Source organism: Eriocheir sinensis, chromosome 4 (assembly GCF_024679095.1).
Source record: "Eriocheir sinensis breed Jianghai 21 chromosome 4, ASM2467909v1, whole genome shotgun sequence".
NCBI lineage: Eukaryota > Metazoa > Arthropoda > Malacostraca > Decapoda > Varunidae > Eriocheir > Eriocheir sinensis.
The window spans coordinates 19,276,289-19,292,457 of NC_066512.1; the positions used below are offsets into that span (position 1 = coordinate 19,276,289).

The 16,169-nt window shown below is 46.9% G+C and overlaps 1 protein-coding gene across 1 annotated transcript in view; it reads left to right on the forward strand.

Annotated features, from left to right (window-relative positions):
• LOC127009477 (immunoglobulin domain-containing protein oig-4-like) overlaps positions 1-16,169 on the forward strand; it is a 61,893-nt gene that overhangs the window by 27,529 nt on the left and 18,195 nt on the right. Inside the window, exon 3 of the mRNA XM_050882576.1 lies at positions 3,781-3,948. Coding sequence (XP_050738533.1) covers positions 3,781-3,948 — 168 coding nt within the window. The remainder of the gene's footprint in view (positions 1-3,780; positions 3,949-16,169) is intronic.

Below are 16,169 nucleotides of genomic sequence, written 5' to 3' on the forward strand. Positions count from 1 at the left end.
AACTTTCTCCCGTTGGGAAGGCGGTGGCTGAGTGGTTAGCGTACGGGCCCAGCATTCACCGCGTACTGGACGACGTGGGTTCGAATCCGCCGCTACCATCTGGGATTTTTCAGGCACCGCCGAGTGGCCTAAGACTACCCACATACTGTCCTGAAGACCACCAGTCAACCCGGACTCTAGACGAAACCATCCAAGTGAATCAAGAACGAGCTCCGGGGGGCAGCATGAGCCAAGGAAAGATGGCGCCACAATAACACTTACCTGCGCCATGACGGGCAGGGGCCGACCACCAACAAGGCCCCTCAAGAAAGCCTACCGGCGCCATAGGCTGGCACGTAAAAAAAAAAAAAAAAAAAAAAAAAATCCATTTCGTCTCTGGTTGACTGAACTTTCATGTTTCTGCTTTGTGCATCAGTGGTATAGTTTCTGAAGATTGCATTCATATTTTTCCTTTCCTACTTCGTGCAGCTTCTTTCAATGACGTTTTCGATTTTGTCTTAAATTTTCACGACACTCTTCATATCTGCATATCTGTTTTGGATACTAAATGCATATATGGATTTTTTATTATGCAGGTTCATTACGTTTGTAAATGGCTTTCTTACTAAGTTATTCATTTCTTAGGTTATTTTGAGTTTCCCATTTAACCATTCTGTTGTCGCTACCAAGATCACACGTTGAGGACTGTTACATTTTTCATTATGTGGAGGCCCTCTGATCAAAATCAAGTGATCATCGTAAAACTTGTCGATATCATCAACGCCTTAGCTGAAACGTTAGGGCATACACTTGAATGCCTTAATTTGTAAGTTTCATTAAGTTTAAACATTAAAGATCCACGCGCTCAATTACACCAAAGAATTCGACCAAGTTACGTTAAAGATCCACGCGCTCAATTACACCAAAGAATTCGACCAAGTTACGTTAAAGATCCACGCGCTCAATTACACCAAACAATTCGACCAAGTTACTTTAGACTTACTGAATTTCCGGCTCCATGTTTCCACTCGCTACCCCCTGGCTTGCCTCTTCATTAAAATTCATACATGCATAAAGATCTAGAACACTTTTCGTTCCTCATCAAGCCTCCTTGAGTCCTCCATAATCCCATTAATATTCAATACCTTCACCGCAGGTGCTAACTGACTAGATTCCGTTGTCAAGGTTCCTGTATTGTAAGGGTATGGGTTCAGTAACCATAACCGAGGTGCTGGGGCCTGTACACTGAACTTTTTGGGGAGATGAGCAGCCAGTACCCCATTCTGTTGCCTATGGTTTTGTGGTGGGAGAACACACACACACACACACACACACAAATGGGGCTAACGACGCTATACACACAAAACCCGCCATAATAATACTTCCTTACTCCTGAAGCCCCTTAGGCAGGCCCCTCGCTCCTTCCACCCCTCCCCGCGCCCCTTCCCCCCACCCCGCGACGCTCGGAGTGGCTGGCTGTAAATGAGGGCAATTCAGGTTACCAGCCGCAGGTGTCTTTGCTTGGGGGGACGACATCCTGTGGCGCCTAAGCTGCTGGCACTTAAGGGCGTGAAGTACAGAGGGACGCGAGGGCCTCAAGATAGGAGCCTCTAAGTGATAATGGAAAAAAAAGCGACGTGGAAATGATCACTAGAGAAGTAATGGCGACGTAGGCGTGAAGAGAGGAGAAAAGGAGGAGAAAAAAAAAGAGAGAGAGAGAGAGAGAGAGAGAGAGAGAGAGAGAGAGAGAGAGAGAGAGAGAGAGAGAGAGAGAGAGAGAGAGAGAGAGAGAGAGAGAGAGAGAGAGAGAGAGAGAGAGAGAGAGAGAGAGAGAGAGAGAGAGAGAGAGAGAGAGAGAGAGAGAGAGAGAGAGAGAGAGAGAGAGGCGAGAAGTGAGCGATGCAGCAGAAAGCAACTTTCTTGGTGGGGCCTGATGGTTGGCCCCAGCCCGTTATGGCGCAGGCAAGTATTTATAGTGACACCATCTACTGTAGCTTGGCTCATGCTGCTCCCCCGGAACTAATCTTTGAGCCTCTTAGAGAGAGAATTTAGAGTCCAGGTTGATAGGTGGTCTTCAGGATAGCATGTGGGTAATTTTCGGGCACTCGGTGGTGACTGAAAAATGCAAGGTGTGGCGGCGGGCAGGACTGGAACCCGCGTCCGCGTCCTCCTGGATGCGGTGCCGGCACGCTAACCACTCAGCCACCGCCTCCCCAAATATATACATATACACACACACACACACACACACACACACACACACACACACACAGGAGCGAGGGATGAGACAGTTGAGCGTGGCAGTAATTACGGCATACTTTGAGGCGCCGCTTATGAGAGACAACTCTGTGCTATTAGTAGAGACCTGGCGAGGTAGTGGCAGGAGGCGCAGACACCATAGACGAACACAGGAAAAAAACTTCAACACAATAACAAAGTATGATAAGTCTGTACGAAGTTTGTTGGAATGTCGTTATTGTAATCTTTCCCGAATAAATCTTTGGGTCAAATTGCGAGTGTCGGACAAAGCCACACACAACGCCGTTACTCGCTTCAGAGCTCATACACACATTCTCCGCTTCTTGTGTCATCTGTTGAGGGCGGTATTAAAAAAAAATACGCAAGGATTACCACGTTCTGCCTATTCGCTTTCCCAGATACACATTCAAAGCCTAACGCGCACGGAGGATGAGCCACTGAGCAGGAAGTGCGCCGTTTGCCCCAGCCCGCCCTCTATTCAGCCTCACATTCATAGTTACGCGTGGTGGTCATTGCACGCCCCGCACATAATTAGTTGACTAAAGCAATGCATACAAGCAACTCTCTTCATTGTTTCGTTTCGAGCGCCCTTGAAGCCTAACGAAAAAATTTACAATATTTACATCTCTCTCACACATACACGTATTTCTCTTGTTCCTCTCATACAATGCCGCATACATTTTTCTTTCTTTCATCTTTGCACACACCTAACCTAGCCTAACCTCAGACTTACTACCTGTCTGAATTGCATCCTCTCCAAATTTGTCCACCTCTTCCCTTCTTTTCCACGCGACCTCTCCTCACCCGAGTGCTCCGTTTCCCTCGCTCTTTAGTTCCACACATCCCACCCTTGGTTAACCTCCTGCCAAGGCCCTGTTCCACGCTGCCGCATAACAAGCAACTCTCAGGCAGCTCGTCTCAGCCGCCTCAATGATCCCTGTTGTTGAGCTTGATTCCACCTCCATGTTTTCGAGGCATGTATCAGAGCGAGTATTACCATAATGAATCTTCGGCTCTTATTCAAACTCACACAAACAGATTCACGCGTGCAAGCAAACACACACACACACACACACACACACACACACACACACACACACACACACACACACACACACACACTGACCTTGCACAATTCATCCTCCACGTGCTGATCCATACTCCAAACTTACCTGTGGGAGAAAACAAATACATTAGTCAGGTGAACATTATCCATAAATCTCAAACACCTGTATTATTTAAAGCATACCGAATAAACAAACAGTAACACACACACACACACACACACACACACACACACACACACACACACACACACACACCTTTCCAACAGGCTATTTATACAGGTGAGCCATCATACCTACTCTCATTTAATCATCCGCGCACACCTGTGGGTCTCACGCAACGGAACGAACACTAGATAGATAGATAGGTGGATAGATAGGTAGTGTGTGTGTGTGTGTGTGTGTGTGTGTGTGTGTGTGTGTGTGTGTTCGGGTCTGTCTTCCTGCCTGACGTGTGAATGTACGTTTGTGTCTGCAGGAGGGGCGTGTGGGCGGCCTCAGCTCCGGCAGGTACTCCTACTCCTCGGCGGGCGGCTGGGGACACAAGGCCTTGGCGGAGCCCGTCTGGGGACACCCGCCGCGCATCCACAAGAACCGCAGGATTCCGTCGGTGAAGGAAGAGCAACACATCAAGCCGAACAGAGGGGTGAGTCGGAGTGCCGCTTTGGCTTTCTGTGTTTGTCTGTTTACACTCGTCTCTTTTTGTCTGTTTACTGCCTTTCTGTGTATTTTCCTCTGTTGGTTCGTCTATCTTTCCGTCTGTCTGTTTGTCTTCCACTCTGTTCTTTCTCTGTTTCCTGTTTTGCTTTCTCTCTTTCTGTCTGTCTGTCATTCTGTTTGTTCATCTGTCTGTATGTCTGTCCGCGTGTGTCTCTATCTATCTCTCATTCCCCTGCTCTCACACACTTCGAACCATTGAATAAGAAAGAGAAACATCGAGAAAGAGACCAAGACGGAGGGAGGGAAGGAGGAAGGAAGGCAGGCAGGGAGAGATAGATCATTCCGTCCAATTTTCAGACCCATTTCCATCCGGCATATTTCCTCTGTGTTGGGACGGGAAGACTCGCATTGAAGCTCGAGGGTCCGTCTAGCGATCGTCGTCTTGGTTGGGTAAAGGCGCCTCCTCCTCCTCCTCCAGCCTCATTTGTCTCTCTTTGTCATGAAATGGAGGTCCGGCGAGTGACGTCATCCCGCACGTCACGGCAAAAAAAAAAAAAAAAAAGTGAGAGAGAGAGAGAGAGAGAGAGAGAGAGAGAGAGAGAGAGAGAGAGAGAGAGAGAGAGAGAGAGAGAGAGAGAGAGAGAGAGAGAGAGAGAGAGAGAGAGAGAGAGAGAGCAGGGCGGGTGGGGGGTAATTGGAGATTATATCAAAGGTCGAACGAGCAAAGTGTGCCTATTTTGTCTCTTCTAATTTAATGAGTATGATGTTCTCTCTCTCTCTCTCTCTCTCTCTCTCTCTCTCTCTCTCTCTCTCTCTCTCTCCCAAAAACACCAAGGCTTTTGAATAAGTCTTCATTTAGTGGTTCAGACATAAATGGTGTGTGTGTGTGTGTGTGTGTGTGTGTGTGTGTGTGTGTGTGTGTGTGTGTGTGTGTGTGTGTGTGTGTGTGTGTTTTTTGAGAGCGAGAGAGAGAGAGAGAAAAAATGCGTGAGTGTCAGCTGTGTTGGGCAGGTGAATGTGTGGGCGTAAATACTGGCATGAAAATAGTGTGTGTGGTTGGTTATGAACGACCGTAAATAAAGTGCGTGGGCGTCAGGGTTGGTGTGGGTGGGACGTTAGTGAGGTACTGCAAATAAAAGATCAATAACACGTGAGAGAGAGAGAGAGAGAGAGAGAGAGAGAGAGAGAGAGAGAGAGAGAGAGAGAGAGAGAGAGAGAGAGAGAGAGAGAGAGAGAGAGAGAGAGAGAGAGAGAGAGAGAGTGTGTGTGTGTGTGTGTGTGTGTGTGTGTGTGTGTGTGTGTGTGTGTGTGTGTGTTAAAGGTAATTCAGTCTGCATCCTAAATCCTCCCAATTTAGTTAATACTTGCGTCATACAGGTAATGTTCTTAATTACTTGATAAACGTATTAATTATGCTGCTGTGAGAGACTTCAGTCCAAAGACTATTTGATTTTCCCTCAACGTCAGTTGTGACAATCATTATCATTACTACTTGGGTAGGCGGTGGCTCAGCGGTTAGCGTGCGGGCCCTGAATTCACCGCGTGCTGGACGACACGGGTTCGAATCCCCACGCTACCACCTGGGATTTTTCAGTCACCGCCGAGTGGCTTAAGACTACCCACATGCTGTCCTGAAGACCACCCATTAACCCGGACTCTAGAAGAAACCGTCCAAGTGAATCAAGAATGAGTTCCGGGGGGCAGCATGATCCAAGAATAAATGGTGCCACTATAAAAATTGCCTGCGCCATGACGGGCATGGGCCGACCACCAGGCCCCTGAAGAAAGCCTACCGGTGCTATAGGCGAACACGTAAAAAAAAATCAAAAAAAAAAAAAAAAAAAACTATTATTGTCATTATTTATTTTTCATTGCTAATATTATCATTATCTATAATTATCCATATTCTAATTGCATTATTATTATCATTATTACTGTTGTTATTGTTATTATTGCTGTGAAAGATTTCGTCAAGATATTTTTTATGTAAATCTGTAAGAATATTGAAGCACACGTTAATGGGTGATATTTTTTTGTACATAAAAATTTCAGTCAATGGTGCCATAATAATCATGTTAGTCATTGGTTGTATTTGCCTGTCAACACGATCTCTTTCTAGGCTAAGATTCGGAAAAAAAGTGAGGTTCTCTTGGAAGCGACAAAGTTTAAGGAAGTCGATAAAGGGTCTGTACAACAAATCTTAACACACAAACTACAGTTCATCGTTAACAGCATACCAAATACTGCTGACAGTTATGTAAGTGAGTTTACAACAATTACGCTTATCATACTCAGACGCCTCGCGAGTCTAATGGCCCGCCTTTGTTGGGTCTCCGCGACATATTAGTTCGTCAGCGTCAGAACACGAGCACGGTGGCCGGGCGGGCGTGAAGGCGGCTGTCCACCCTCTGCCCCTCCCAGGCTCGCGGCAAGACACAGCAGAGGGACAAGGGTGTGCTAGTTGGCTGTGAGGGACGTGTAAGAACGGCAAATTATCATCTCAGTTAACGCACCGCCCTCCTCCCTGGACTCGTGTGGGGCTGGCTGGCTGTTTTTTTTTTTTTTTTTACAACAAAGGAGACGGCTCAAGGGCAACAAAAAGAGTGTAGAAAAAAAAAGCCCGCTACTCACCGCTCCCACAACAGACAAAAGTAAAGAGTGGCCAAAAGAGAGGTCAATTTCGGGTAGAGAGGTGTCTTTGGTTGAAGTAATCCAATTTAACCTGAAGCAAACCAGTCACTCAGCGCCTTAAGAACATTCACTGAAGGATATTAATTGTGAACCCTGAAATAACATAAATGACTAAAATGATACGTTTTTGAAGGAGTGATGAGATGCTGAGGACATGGAGGCAGGAATAGGAAAGGTCTGTTAGCGGGCCTTCTCGTCCCCAAAATATGAAAGGCCTGTTAGCGAACCTTCTCGTCCCCAAAATAAAAACAAAACTTCACATCGCTAGGCGGAGCTGACACGGAAAAAAACAACGACCGGCAGTGCTTCTTTAACGACTCAATAGACGATTCTTGGCGACGCGATTCGGTTAAGCGGCTTGACGTTTGACATTTCCTGACATTCATGGTTGACTACTACGCTCTCACGAAACCCACACACACAAAAAAAAATCCGTCTTGTTTCCAGCGCTGTTCCCTCCAACTTTGGCGGGGAAACAAAGAAGCTATTAATTAACGTGCGGAGTGAGGAGTTTCATAATATGTTTTCCTTGAGGTAACACGGACTTTGGGGAAAATAAATCAGGTACCACGTTCTAATGAGTTTGCTCGAGAAAAAAACTAACAAACCAATCCAATATATCGCTCGCTCTTGGAGTCTTTCACAGGTAACATACTTATTAACAAGGGGAAAGGCGATGTCTTATAAAATTATGCAAATCTGATGTCGTGGAGTTTTAGTTCGTCGAAGAGCATCCATGGAGTATTGAGGAAGATGGTAAATAATGAGAGAGGGACGCAGGCTGGAGGAGAGGCTGGGGGTGGGACTGGGCTGGGATTAAAACGGCTTGAGGCTGAGTAGAGGAAAGGGTGCCGATGGGATGATGGGTGAGGGGATGGAGAGAGTGAGGCTGCATAGAGGGAATTAAGGAACAAGGCTGATGTGTGGGTCGAGCTGAGTGCAAGGGGGAATCGTTCAAGGCGAGGAAGGAGGAAGCTGGGGTGAGTGTTGCGGGGGTGAGGGTGGAAGGTGGTTCAGAGTAAGGGGTGAGGATGGGGTGAGGAAAGAGTCAAGGGAAGAGATATGGCCAGGTAAAGAGAATAGTGAGGCTTGAGTGATGGTTGTAGGGAAGAAGGAAGAAAGAAAGAAAGAAAGAAAGAAAGAAAGAAAGAAAGGAAGGAAGAAACGAAAGAACGAACTAACGAACGAATGAATGAATGAAGAAAAAAAGATGAAAAAATGGAAGGAAATAATGGGTTTGGGTAGTTTGAGGGAGTGTGTGTAAGGCTAATATAAGATGACTGAGAGAAGTGATGTACCTGAGTAAAGAAAGTGATGAAACTGGAGTGATGGATGAAGGAATAACTGAGGCTGGTTCGAGGGAAAGGGCGAGGCAGGGTGAGTCAGGACTTTAGTAGCAAGGGCAGTGCACGGACCGACGGATGTCACTCTGCCTCTCTGGATGAGCCTCGAAAATGAGGGAAATCAAACAGGATCAATCCACGCATCAGGAGGGACTCGCACGCCGCTGTACATGGTCGGGCAGCACCGCCAGCACCCCAGTCCCCAGCACCCAGGCGGCGTCTAAGCACTCGAATGAAAGGGGAACTAATCTACCCCGAATTACGCCCACACGTGCCGATGAAAGGCTTTAATTCTGACGTTACTGTATAGGAATTCAAACTCTATTACACCCATTATGAACTACTACTATGATTTCCTTATTCATTACCGGAGCATTCACGCGGATAGGGAACGAAGCCACTCAATAGCACACCTACACAATGAATCACGAACGGACAGAAATTTGGTGTAATGAAAAAAAGTAGGAATGATGGAGGATTTCATATTATTACTCCCATGAATGTGACTACGAATGGTTCCAGTTTTGATATTCATTACCTAAAATCCTAAACCCTTGATTGATTGAGTGATTTATTTATTGATGATTTATATTCTGTACTACACATCTGCGCAATTCAAGGAGGACAAAACATTAAACAAAATATACTTGAACACATTAATTCCAGCGTGGTCCTCTTCTTAGAGTCAGGATGCTTGAGATTACATAATGAAGGCAATGAATAAGTCTGTGGCATTAACTATGGATAAAAATAGGAAAAAGTTGTATATAAATGCATACACAATCTAAAAGGATAAGAGACGAATCCACTCTCCATTAAACTCTCACAGACGACCATGAAGTTGTCTGATGTTGACGCTATATAAACATGTGAGAGCATAGCAGAGGAATACACATGATCACACCCACGCCCGTGACTGCATACAAACACCCTGCTCGGCTGCTCTCAGTAACGGGCTCAATCTGTCTTCCTAGCAATGACAATAACAGTAACTCACAAGGGCCGCGCTAGTACTGGCCTGCAGCGGACTCGAGGGGAAAAATACATAAAAATAGAACAGAAAACAACGATTCATCATATGTCTGTGTTTAAAAAGGAGTATAATTGTGAGTGTTATTTAATTCTGTTACATTCCACGTAAAGTATAAGTCTAAGCGTTTTACCAGTAACATTTCATTTAACCTCACTAACATGACAAACTAGAAAATAAATTATAGAGTGCAATCAGGTGAGCACACACACACACACACACACACACACACACACACACACACACACACACACACACACACACACACACACACACACACACACACACCACAGTAAAGGCAGACCAGAGCAAGGCAATAAAGCGTTCCAGTGTGGGTCAGGAGACAAACGGGTCCCGCACGGCCACCGTTTCATCCTACCATCCTTCTACACAAGACAAGGCACGCGCATACGTATGAAGCGCCCCTCGACCCTCCTTACCCCTGGCGGCTGTTGTGGGAGGGTTCACCTACACAAGGAAGTCGCCCCGCCCTCCTGTGCCTTCCCTTGATCCACGGCGTGCCACTGAAAGCGCTGCCAATCACGGCCCGGCGCCCCACCCGGCATTTGACCGGCGTTTGATCTTCGGCGGCTGGGGTGACTGGCAAGAAGGGAAGGCTGACGAGGCCTCTGTGACACACACACACACACACACACACACACACACACACACACACACACACACACACACATTAATAACAAATCATCTATACTGGGGAGGACTAAGTGACCTCTTCCCGTCATCAATTCGGCGGCGGCTCAGATGGGGCGGCCGCGTCATCACTTATAAAACTACTACGTCTAATCCGTGTGTGGAGGGCGAAGAGGAAGGCCACTCGCCCCTCCCCGCTGGTAGGCTGCTGCTCAAAGAGTGCTCCCCGGCAACAAAGGCTACTAATTAATGGGATGAATAATGAAAGCATCCTATAGCACCGGTCGAGTGTAACATCAACAGCATGAATAAAGAAGAAGGCGCGGCGAGCGTGAGCGGCTGCCCTTCCCAGGGTCCTTCCTACCTTCCTTCCTTTCCTTTCTGAACTCAAAGCGGCCGACGACTCTTCTCGTTCATGTTCCTCCAGGCGATCAGTGTTCTCCTCTCAGCATCATCATGGCCACCACGTTCTCCCTCAAAAGAAAACGGAATATGCATACCTGGCACATTACTGACGTCGACCTCAACGATCTCACATCACAAGCAAGAGACAAACGCTGTATTGACGCACAAGCACGGCAACAAAGGGAATGCAATTCGCCACAGCGCGACACAGCCAAAGGTCTCGACACGGCGGTCAAACAGCCTCAGAGACATTAAGCACCGCGGAGACGACTCGGTCAGCCAAAGACGCCAGTCACAAACACTCAAAGTTGCATGTGTTTCAGTAGGCGACTCAGGCGACGTGAATGTTTGAAGTACCGAGCAGCCATTCCGGCCGCGTTCCTGATGATGTGGGTGGAGGGAGGGGGGGAGAGGAGGAGCTGCGTGTTTGGCTGGGAGGAATGGGAAAGGGAGGGGAGGAGAGGTCTTAGGTTGTTTATATCCAAAACTGAGAGGAATGGGAAAGGCGTGGGGAGGGGCCTAAGAGTTGAATATATCTACAACTAGAGAGGAAGAGGACAATTGCTCGTTTCTTAACAGATAAATGAATTTATAGCTTTTAAACACACACACACACACACACACACACACACACACACACACACACACACACACATATGTAGTGACTCGCAATGGAGAGGTTCCGGTTCGAATCCCAGGCAAGGCGGAGACAATGTGGACGAGCGCCCTTTCGTGTTGTTGACCTGACAGAGAATGGGGACGCTTCGAGGAGTCCTGAGTTCGCTTTCTGGCAGGAATGGTAGGACAGTCATTTTAATCCTGCCCTCCTGTGAGCAGCCATAGAAACAAAAACAAGCGAGCGAGCTCAGTTCTTGAATAACTGCAGCTTGGTAAATAAATATCTTGAGGGTTTGCTCTGTCCTCGTCTCTATCTCAACTTGTAATGGGAGGGGAACGGCCGTCTTTATTTCATTGGAATCGCCAGGTACAAAAAGAGGCTGAAAGGGTGATGCTGAAAGGGAGAGCAAGGACTATTGTAGGCTGTCTTTTCTTCACCCACGTTTTATTTCTATTTCTGTTCCCCTTCCCTTCCCCTCTTCACCCTACCGCATTTTTCATCTTCTAGGAGCTGTAAAAGAAGAGGTGGGCAGGACTTTTGCGGGTCATCTCTCGGCCTTCATCCTCCTTTTCGTGTTTCCTTTTATCTCAGTTTTACTCTTGCTCCATCTCTGTTTTTCTTCTGCTCTCCCCAGTGTCTATTTCCCTTCTTCATTTTTCTCAACATTGGAAGAAAAATAGAAAATAAGAATCGGGTAACGGCCTTCTACCGTCCCAACACAAATAGCAAGACGTAATATGTTCCAAGTCCAAAATATAAACGATAAAAATAATGGAAACTCACAAAGCTCTAAAACATTCACCTCTCCAAACAAAGGAAGGAGGATGTAAGACGATGAGGAGGCAAGTCAAACACTCGGAGGAATGAAACAGGATTTGCTCGCCGAGGGAGAACAAACAGATTAAAAGGAAAAGTCTGCCGGGCGGCTTCTTCCGGCAGGCAATCTATGCAGAATAAAATGCATTACTCAGGTTTGTTTTCCTTCATCCAAAGTTTGGCGACTCGTGGGACGAAGACGCGGCGGACGACCCCGGGCAAAGGCTCTCTCTTAAAGGTGCCGTGTGTGTGTGTGTGTGTGTGTGTGTGTGTGTGTGTGTGTGTGTGTGTGTGTGTGTGTGTGTGTGTGTGTGTGTGTGTGTGTGTGTGTGTGTGTGTGTGTGTGTGTGTGTGTGTGTGTGTGTGTGTGCCCTTCCCCTAACTCGGCCTGCTAGAGCGTGTACACAGCCTTCTGCGGCCCTCAGGTAGTATTGGTGGCCTAGGAGGTTGAGGCGGGGCGGGGTAGAGGGGGGCGGTGGTGCAATATGGCAGGTGAATGGCCGGCGTGCCTTGGCGGGGCTTCCTGAGGCGGTGTGGGAGTCGGTAGGGTTAAGCCTCGGTCTGCAGTACGTTGGTATTGCAATATGTATGTGCAGTTTCCCATCACGTCAAACATTTATCATTTCAGGTGTTTGATAAATCTTTCCTTCAATTAGCGCCAGTTCCACAGTCCAGCGTATTGTGATCGTATACAGGCAAGGTAAACAATGCATTAATATACATTTCATAAAGGTCAGGTATTGTACGCGGCACTCGTATTGTTAGCTTTATCAACACCAAACAATGCTGTACAAGAAATTTTCGTAGTGTTCCGTATTTACTTAGAGAGATTAGTACAAACCCGCCGTGACGATCCATGTAACGGGCCCGCAGTCAGTCTTTCCAGTAATCCTTCGTTGGGTAAATGTGCTCCACTAATGTATCTCATCGTAACTTGCAACCGAACAAACAGGGACCTGAGAACGTTAGCCACTTACGTCGATCATGGCTGTGTACACTCGCGTAAATCCTCTCCTCTAATTAAAGGCGCAGGCTCCCGGACCATCTAATTCCCGGCAACTGAAACATTACCACACTCAGAATTTAATCTCGTTTAGGTACGAATAATAATAGTTACAGAAGATTAAACAGTTTCAACACATAAAAGAACCAAGAGCAACACAAAGCTTACTACCCTGCCCCCAACCCCCCCCTCCCCTCTCTCTCTCTCTCTCTGTACCTTGATGTTGGCGGAGCTGATGTTGCAATACAAGCAATTATCTTAGCCAAGGAAAGCGAGTAAATACTGCTGTAAAAGGATCCTGCCCCGCACTCCTGGCCCATTCCTCCCCCCTCCTTCCCCCCTTGCTGGTCTCCGTGCACTGAGGGCCTTCCCATTGGCCGCGAACCTGCCGGTGAGGAGACGCATCTGTGAAGCGGTATCCAGCCAGTGCCTTTGCCTCCATCACTTATGTACCTGTTACTGATCGCCAACCTGCACGTCTGACATTAATACGTAAATAAGCAAATACCACGCACTGTGAGAACATAACATAAGAACAGAAGAACGTAAGGAGTCTGCAAGAGGCCAGTTGGATTGGATTGTCAACATACTCATCTGTCATATGTATACAAAGGGAAAGTCACCTACTATAAAAATATCCTAGTCACCAACATCCATACCCGCCATTAATACGCAAAAACAAACAAACACCGCGTAACAAGAGGGAGGTTTGAGGCATTTTGAAGTATAATGTCTCATGAAATAAAGATCTTCAAGAGACTACACCAGTGGCTACTTATCACATAAACGAGTCTTGTGCAACAGGATCTGATGTGAATACCGGGAAAATGAGTGTCAGAAAGGCGGCCTCCTCCTCCTCCTCCTCCTCCTCCTCTTCTTCTCACCCCCTTGATGCCGCCGTCAGTCCGTCCCTTCAAAGGCTCAGTCTGGGAGGCGGATACAGTGGGCGTTGAACTGAAGGGCAAGGACAGACAGAGAGAGGGTCACATGTGCATAATTGACCCAGCCTCTCTCTCCCTCTCTCTTTCTCCCTCTCCCTCTCCCTCTCTCTCTCTCTCTCTCTCTCTCTCTCTCTCTCTCTCTCGCACAGGCTTCATCTTCAATTTTATGGCTCCGTGGAGTTCCCTGTAGCCCACGAATTATGGTGACAAGGGGAAGAAATATGTTTGTTAAAATGGATAATCGTAAAAAGAATATGTAGAGGTGCTAATAAAACAACGTAAAACTATACATGCTAAATCATCACGCTATATACTGATTGGAATAAAGGAAAACACTGTAACTCAAATTTCGTAGGTCCGTTTCAGAGGAGGAGGAGGCGGAGGAGGAGGAGGAGGAGGAGGAGGAGGAGGAGGAGGAGAAGGAGAAAGAGAGGAAGAAGGAGGAGGAGGAGGAGGAGGAAAAATTGAAGAAAAATAAAAGAATATAATATCAAAGGAGAATGAAGATGATGATAATGATGAGGAAAAGATGAAGAAAGAAGAAAAAAATATATCGGAAGAGAATGAAGATATGATGATGATTATGATGATAATGAAGAGGAGGAGGACCTGCTTCACTAATAACACAACAGGTAATCGTTCTAAGAGTCCTCCTTAATGAGAACCCCCCCCCCCCCCCACCAGTTCCTTCACACCTGAACATCTGACTCATTGGTCGGCGTTGCGCAAATTTCAATATCACTCAGAATACACTGCCGTCATATTTACCCCCGACGAGTTCCTGGTAATCTGATTGGCACGAACAGAACCCCGTGTCCACCTTAATTACTTCCACGAACCCACGAATCATTCCCTCTCTCTCTTCCTTTCTCCCTCCCTCCCTCTCTCCCCCCCTCCGTGGCATTTCCTAATTCCACGGGGCGCATCTGAACAGCTCTCACCCGATTCATTTACCTGTTAATTACTCACACTCTCAATCATACACTTAAACCTTTTCCTCTTCGTCCTCTTCCTCTTCCTCCTCCTCCTCCTTCAACTCTAACGCCTACTTCTGCACCGGTTCTTCTTCTTTTTCATCTACTTCTCCTACTCTCTTTTTACCTTCCCAACGTCCTGCTTCTCCTCCTCCACCTCCACCTCCTTCTCCACCTCCAGCAGCATCAGTACAGATAATTTCAATCAATCATGCGGCGTGTCTGACCACAGTTGACCTTACCAACACAAGGTCACGGACAACACCTTTCAATCATTCCCCGCCAGGCCTACATTCACACCTTTACCTGCCCTCACTGCGACACACCTGAGGGAACACCTGTCTACCTCATTTAGCTACCTGCACTGATGTTAAATGTGTTGTGTGCGGGAGATTGGTGAGGAAAGTTGGCAGTCTTACACGAGCGAATTTGACCTTACTAATTATATAATGGAGAGAGAGAGAGAGAGAGAGAGAGAGAGAGAGAGAGAGAGAGAGAGAGAGAGAGAGAGAGAGAGAGAGAGAGAGAGAGAGAGAGAGAGAGAGAGAGAGAGAGAGAGAGGTATGTATAAATTAATATGATTACCCTAACATGTGTGCGGCTTGTATATTCCATTTGATACTACATGAAATCTCTCTCTCTCTCTCTCTCTTCAAACGAACTACTAATTTTTTTTATATATATTTCAAACTTATATTTTCTGCGTTTGTCTGTTCTATCTGTCTATTTCTCTATCTGTCTGTCTGTCTGTCTCCTTCCCTCTTTCTCCCCCCACCCCCTTATATTAAATTCCCGGCACACCTCGCCCAGGCCTCAGGTACGAGCGGCACATCCCTCCCACCACCTGTGAGAGAGGCCGATGCATTAACACAATAGTACAGGTATCGTCCCTTGGGCCCTTCAGCGCTTCGAGTGTGTGTGCGTGTGCGTGTGCGTGTGCGTGTGTGTGTGTGTGTGTGAATGGTCTTTTGTCACCTTCTCCAATTTATCCTCCATAGAAGACTGTACAGATGAGAGCTAGAGCATCAAAGTCTGTATTTCCGGACACCCTTTGAAAGCCTCACCTGTTTGACTGCCTCTGTCTGTCAGCGTTTTGTTCCTTGCCTCGCTTCGTCTCGGCTCATTCCACTGTAGTATTTGAGGAGGCAATTTGAAGCACCTCCCGTTTGTCTGTCGCTTTTTGTTCGCGTTCTGCCCTCCTTTATCTCTCTCTGCGCTGCCTCATTTCACTGATTTCCCGGGAACTGCGATGTGATGCGACGCAAGAGGAGAGAAACGAACGTCCGAGGGAAATCAGTCTCGGCTAAAGCGTCAATCCCAGTCGAGAGTTAGACGCTGAACGACGCAATCAATCAAAGTGCGACAAAGTGTTCCGCCGCGCCTGAGTGATGACAGGTATACGTGGCGCACCTGGGGAGGGCGATCAGTCGAGGCCCTCAGGTAAGCAGCATCCCCCATGTCGTCTGGTGGTAGGTCAGGTAAAGTTATAGTGACGCCTGACCCACATATTGATTCTGAAGGTGGGAAGAGTTTGAAGGTCGTGGCTTTTGTGTTTTCTCTCAATATTGCTTGGATTAACTCGTTGACTCTATGCTATCTGGTAACATGTTTGATAGGTGTAGACTCATGCCTGATCTACTTCCATATCAATTTACTTATTTACTTTTTTAGGATGGTCGGTATTTCGAGATGCTGGGTTTTATTTTCTCTCTCATTTTCTTGCTTATTTTCACT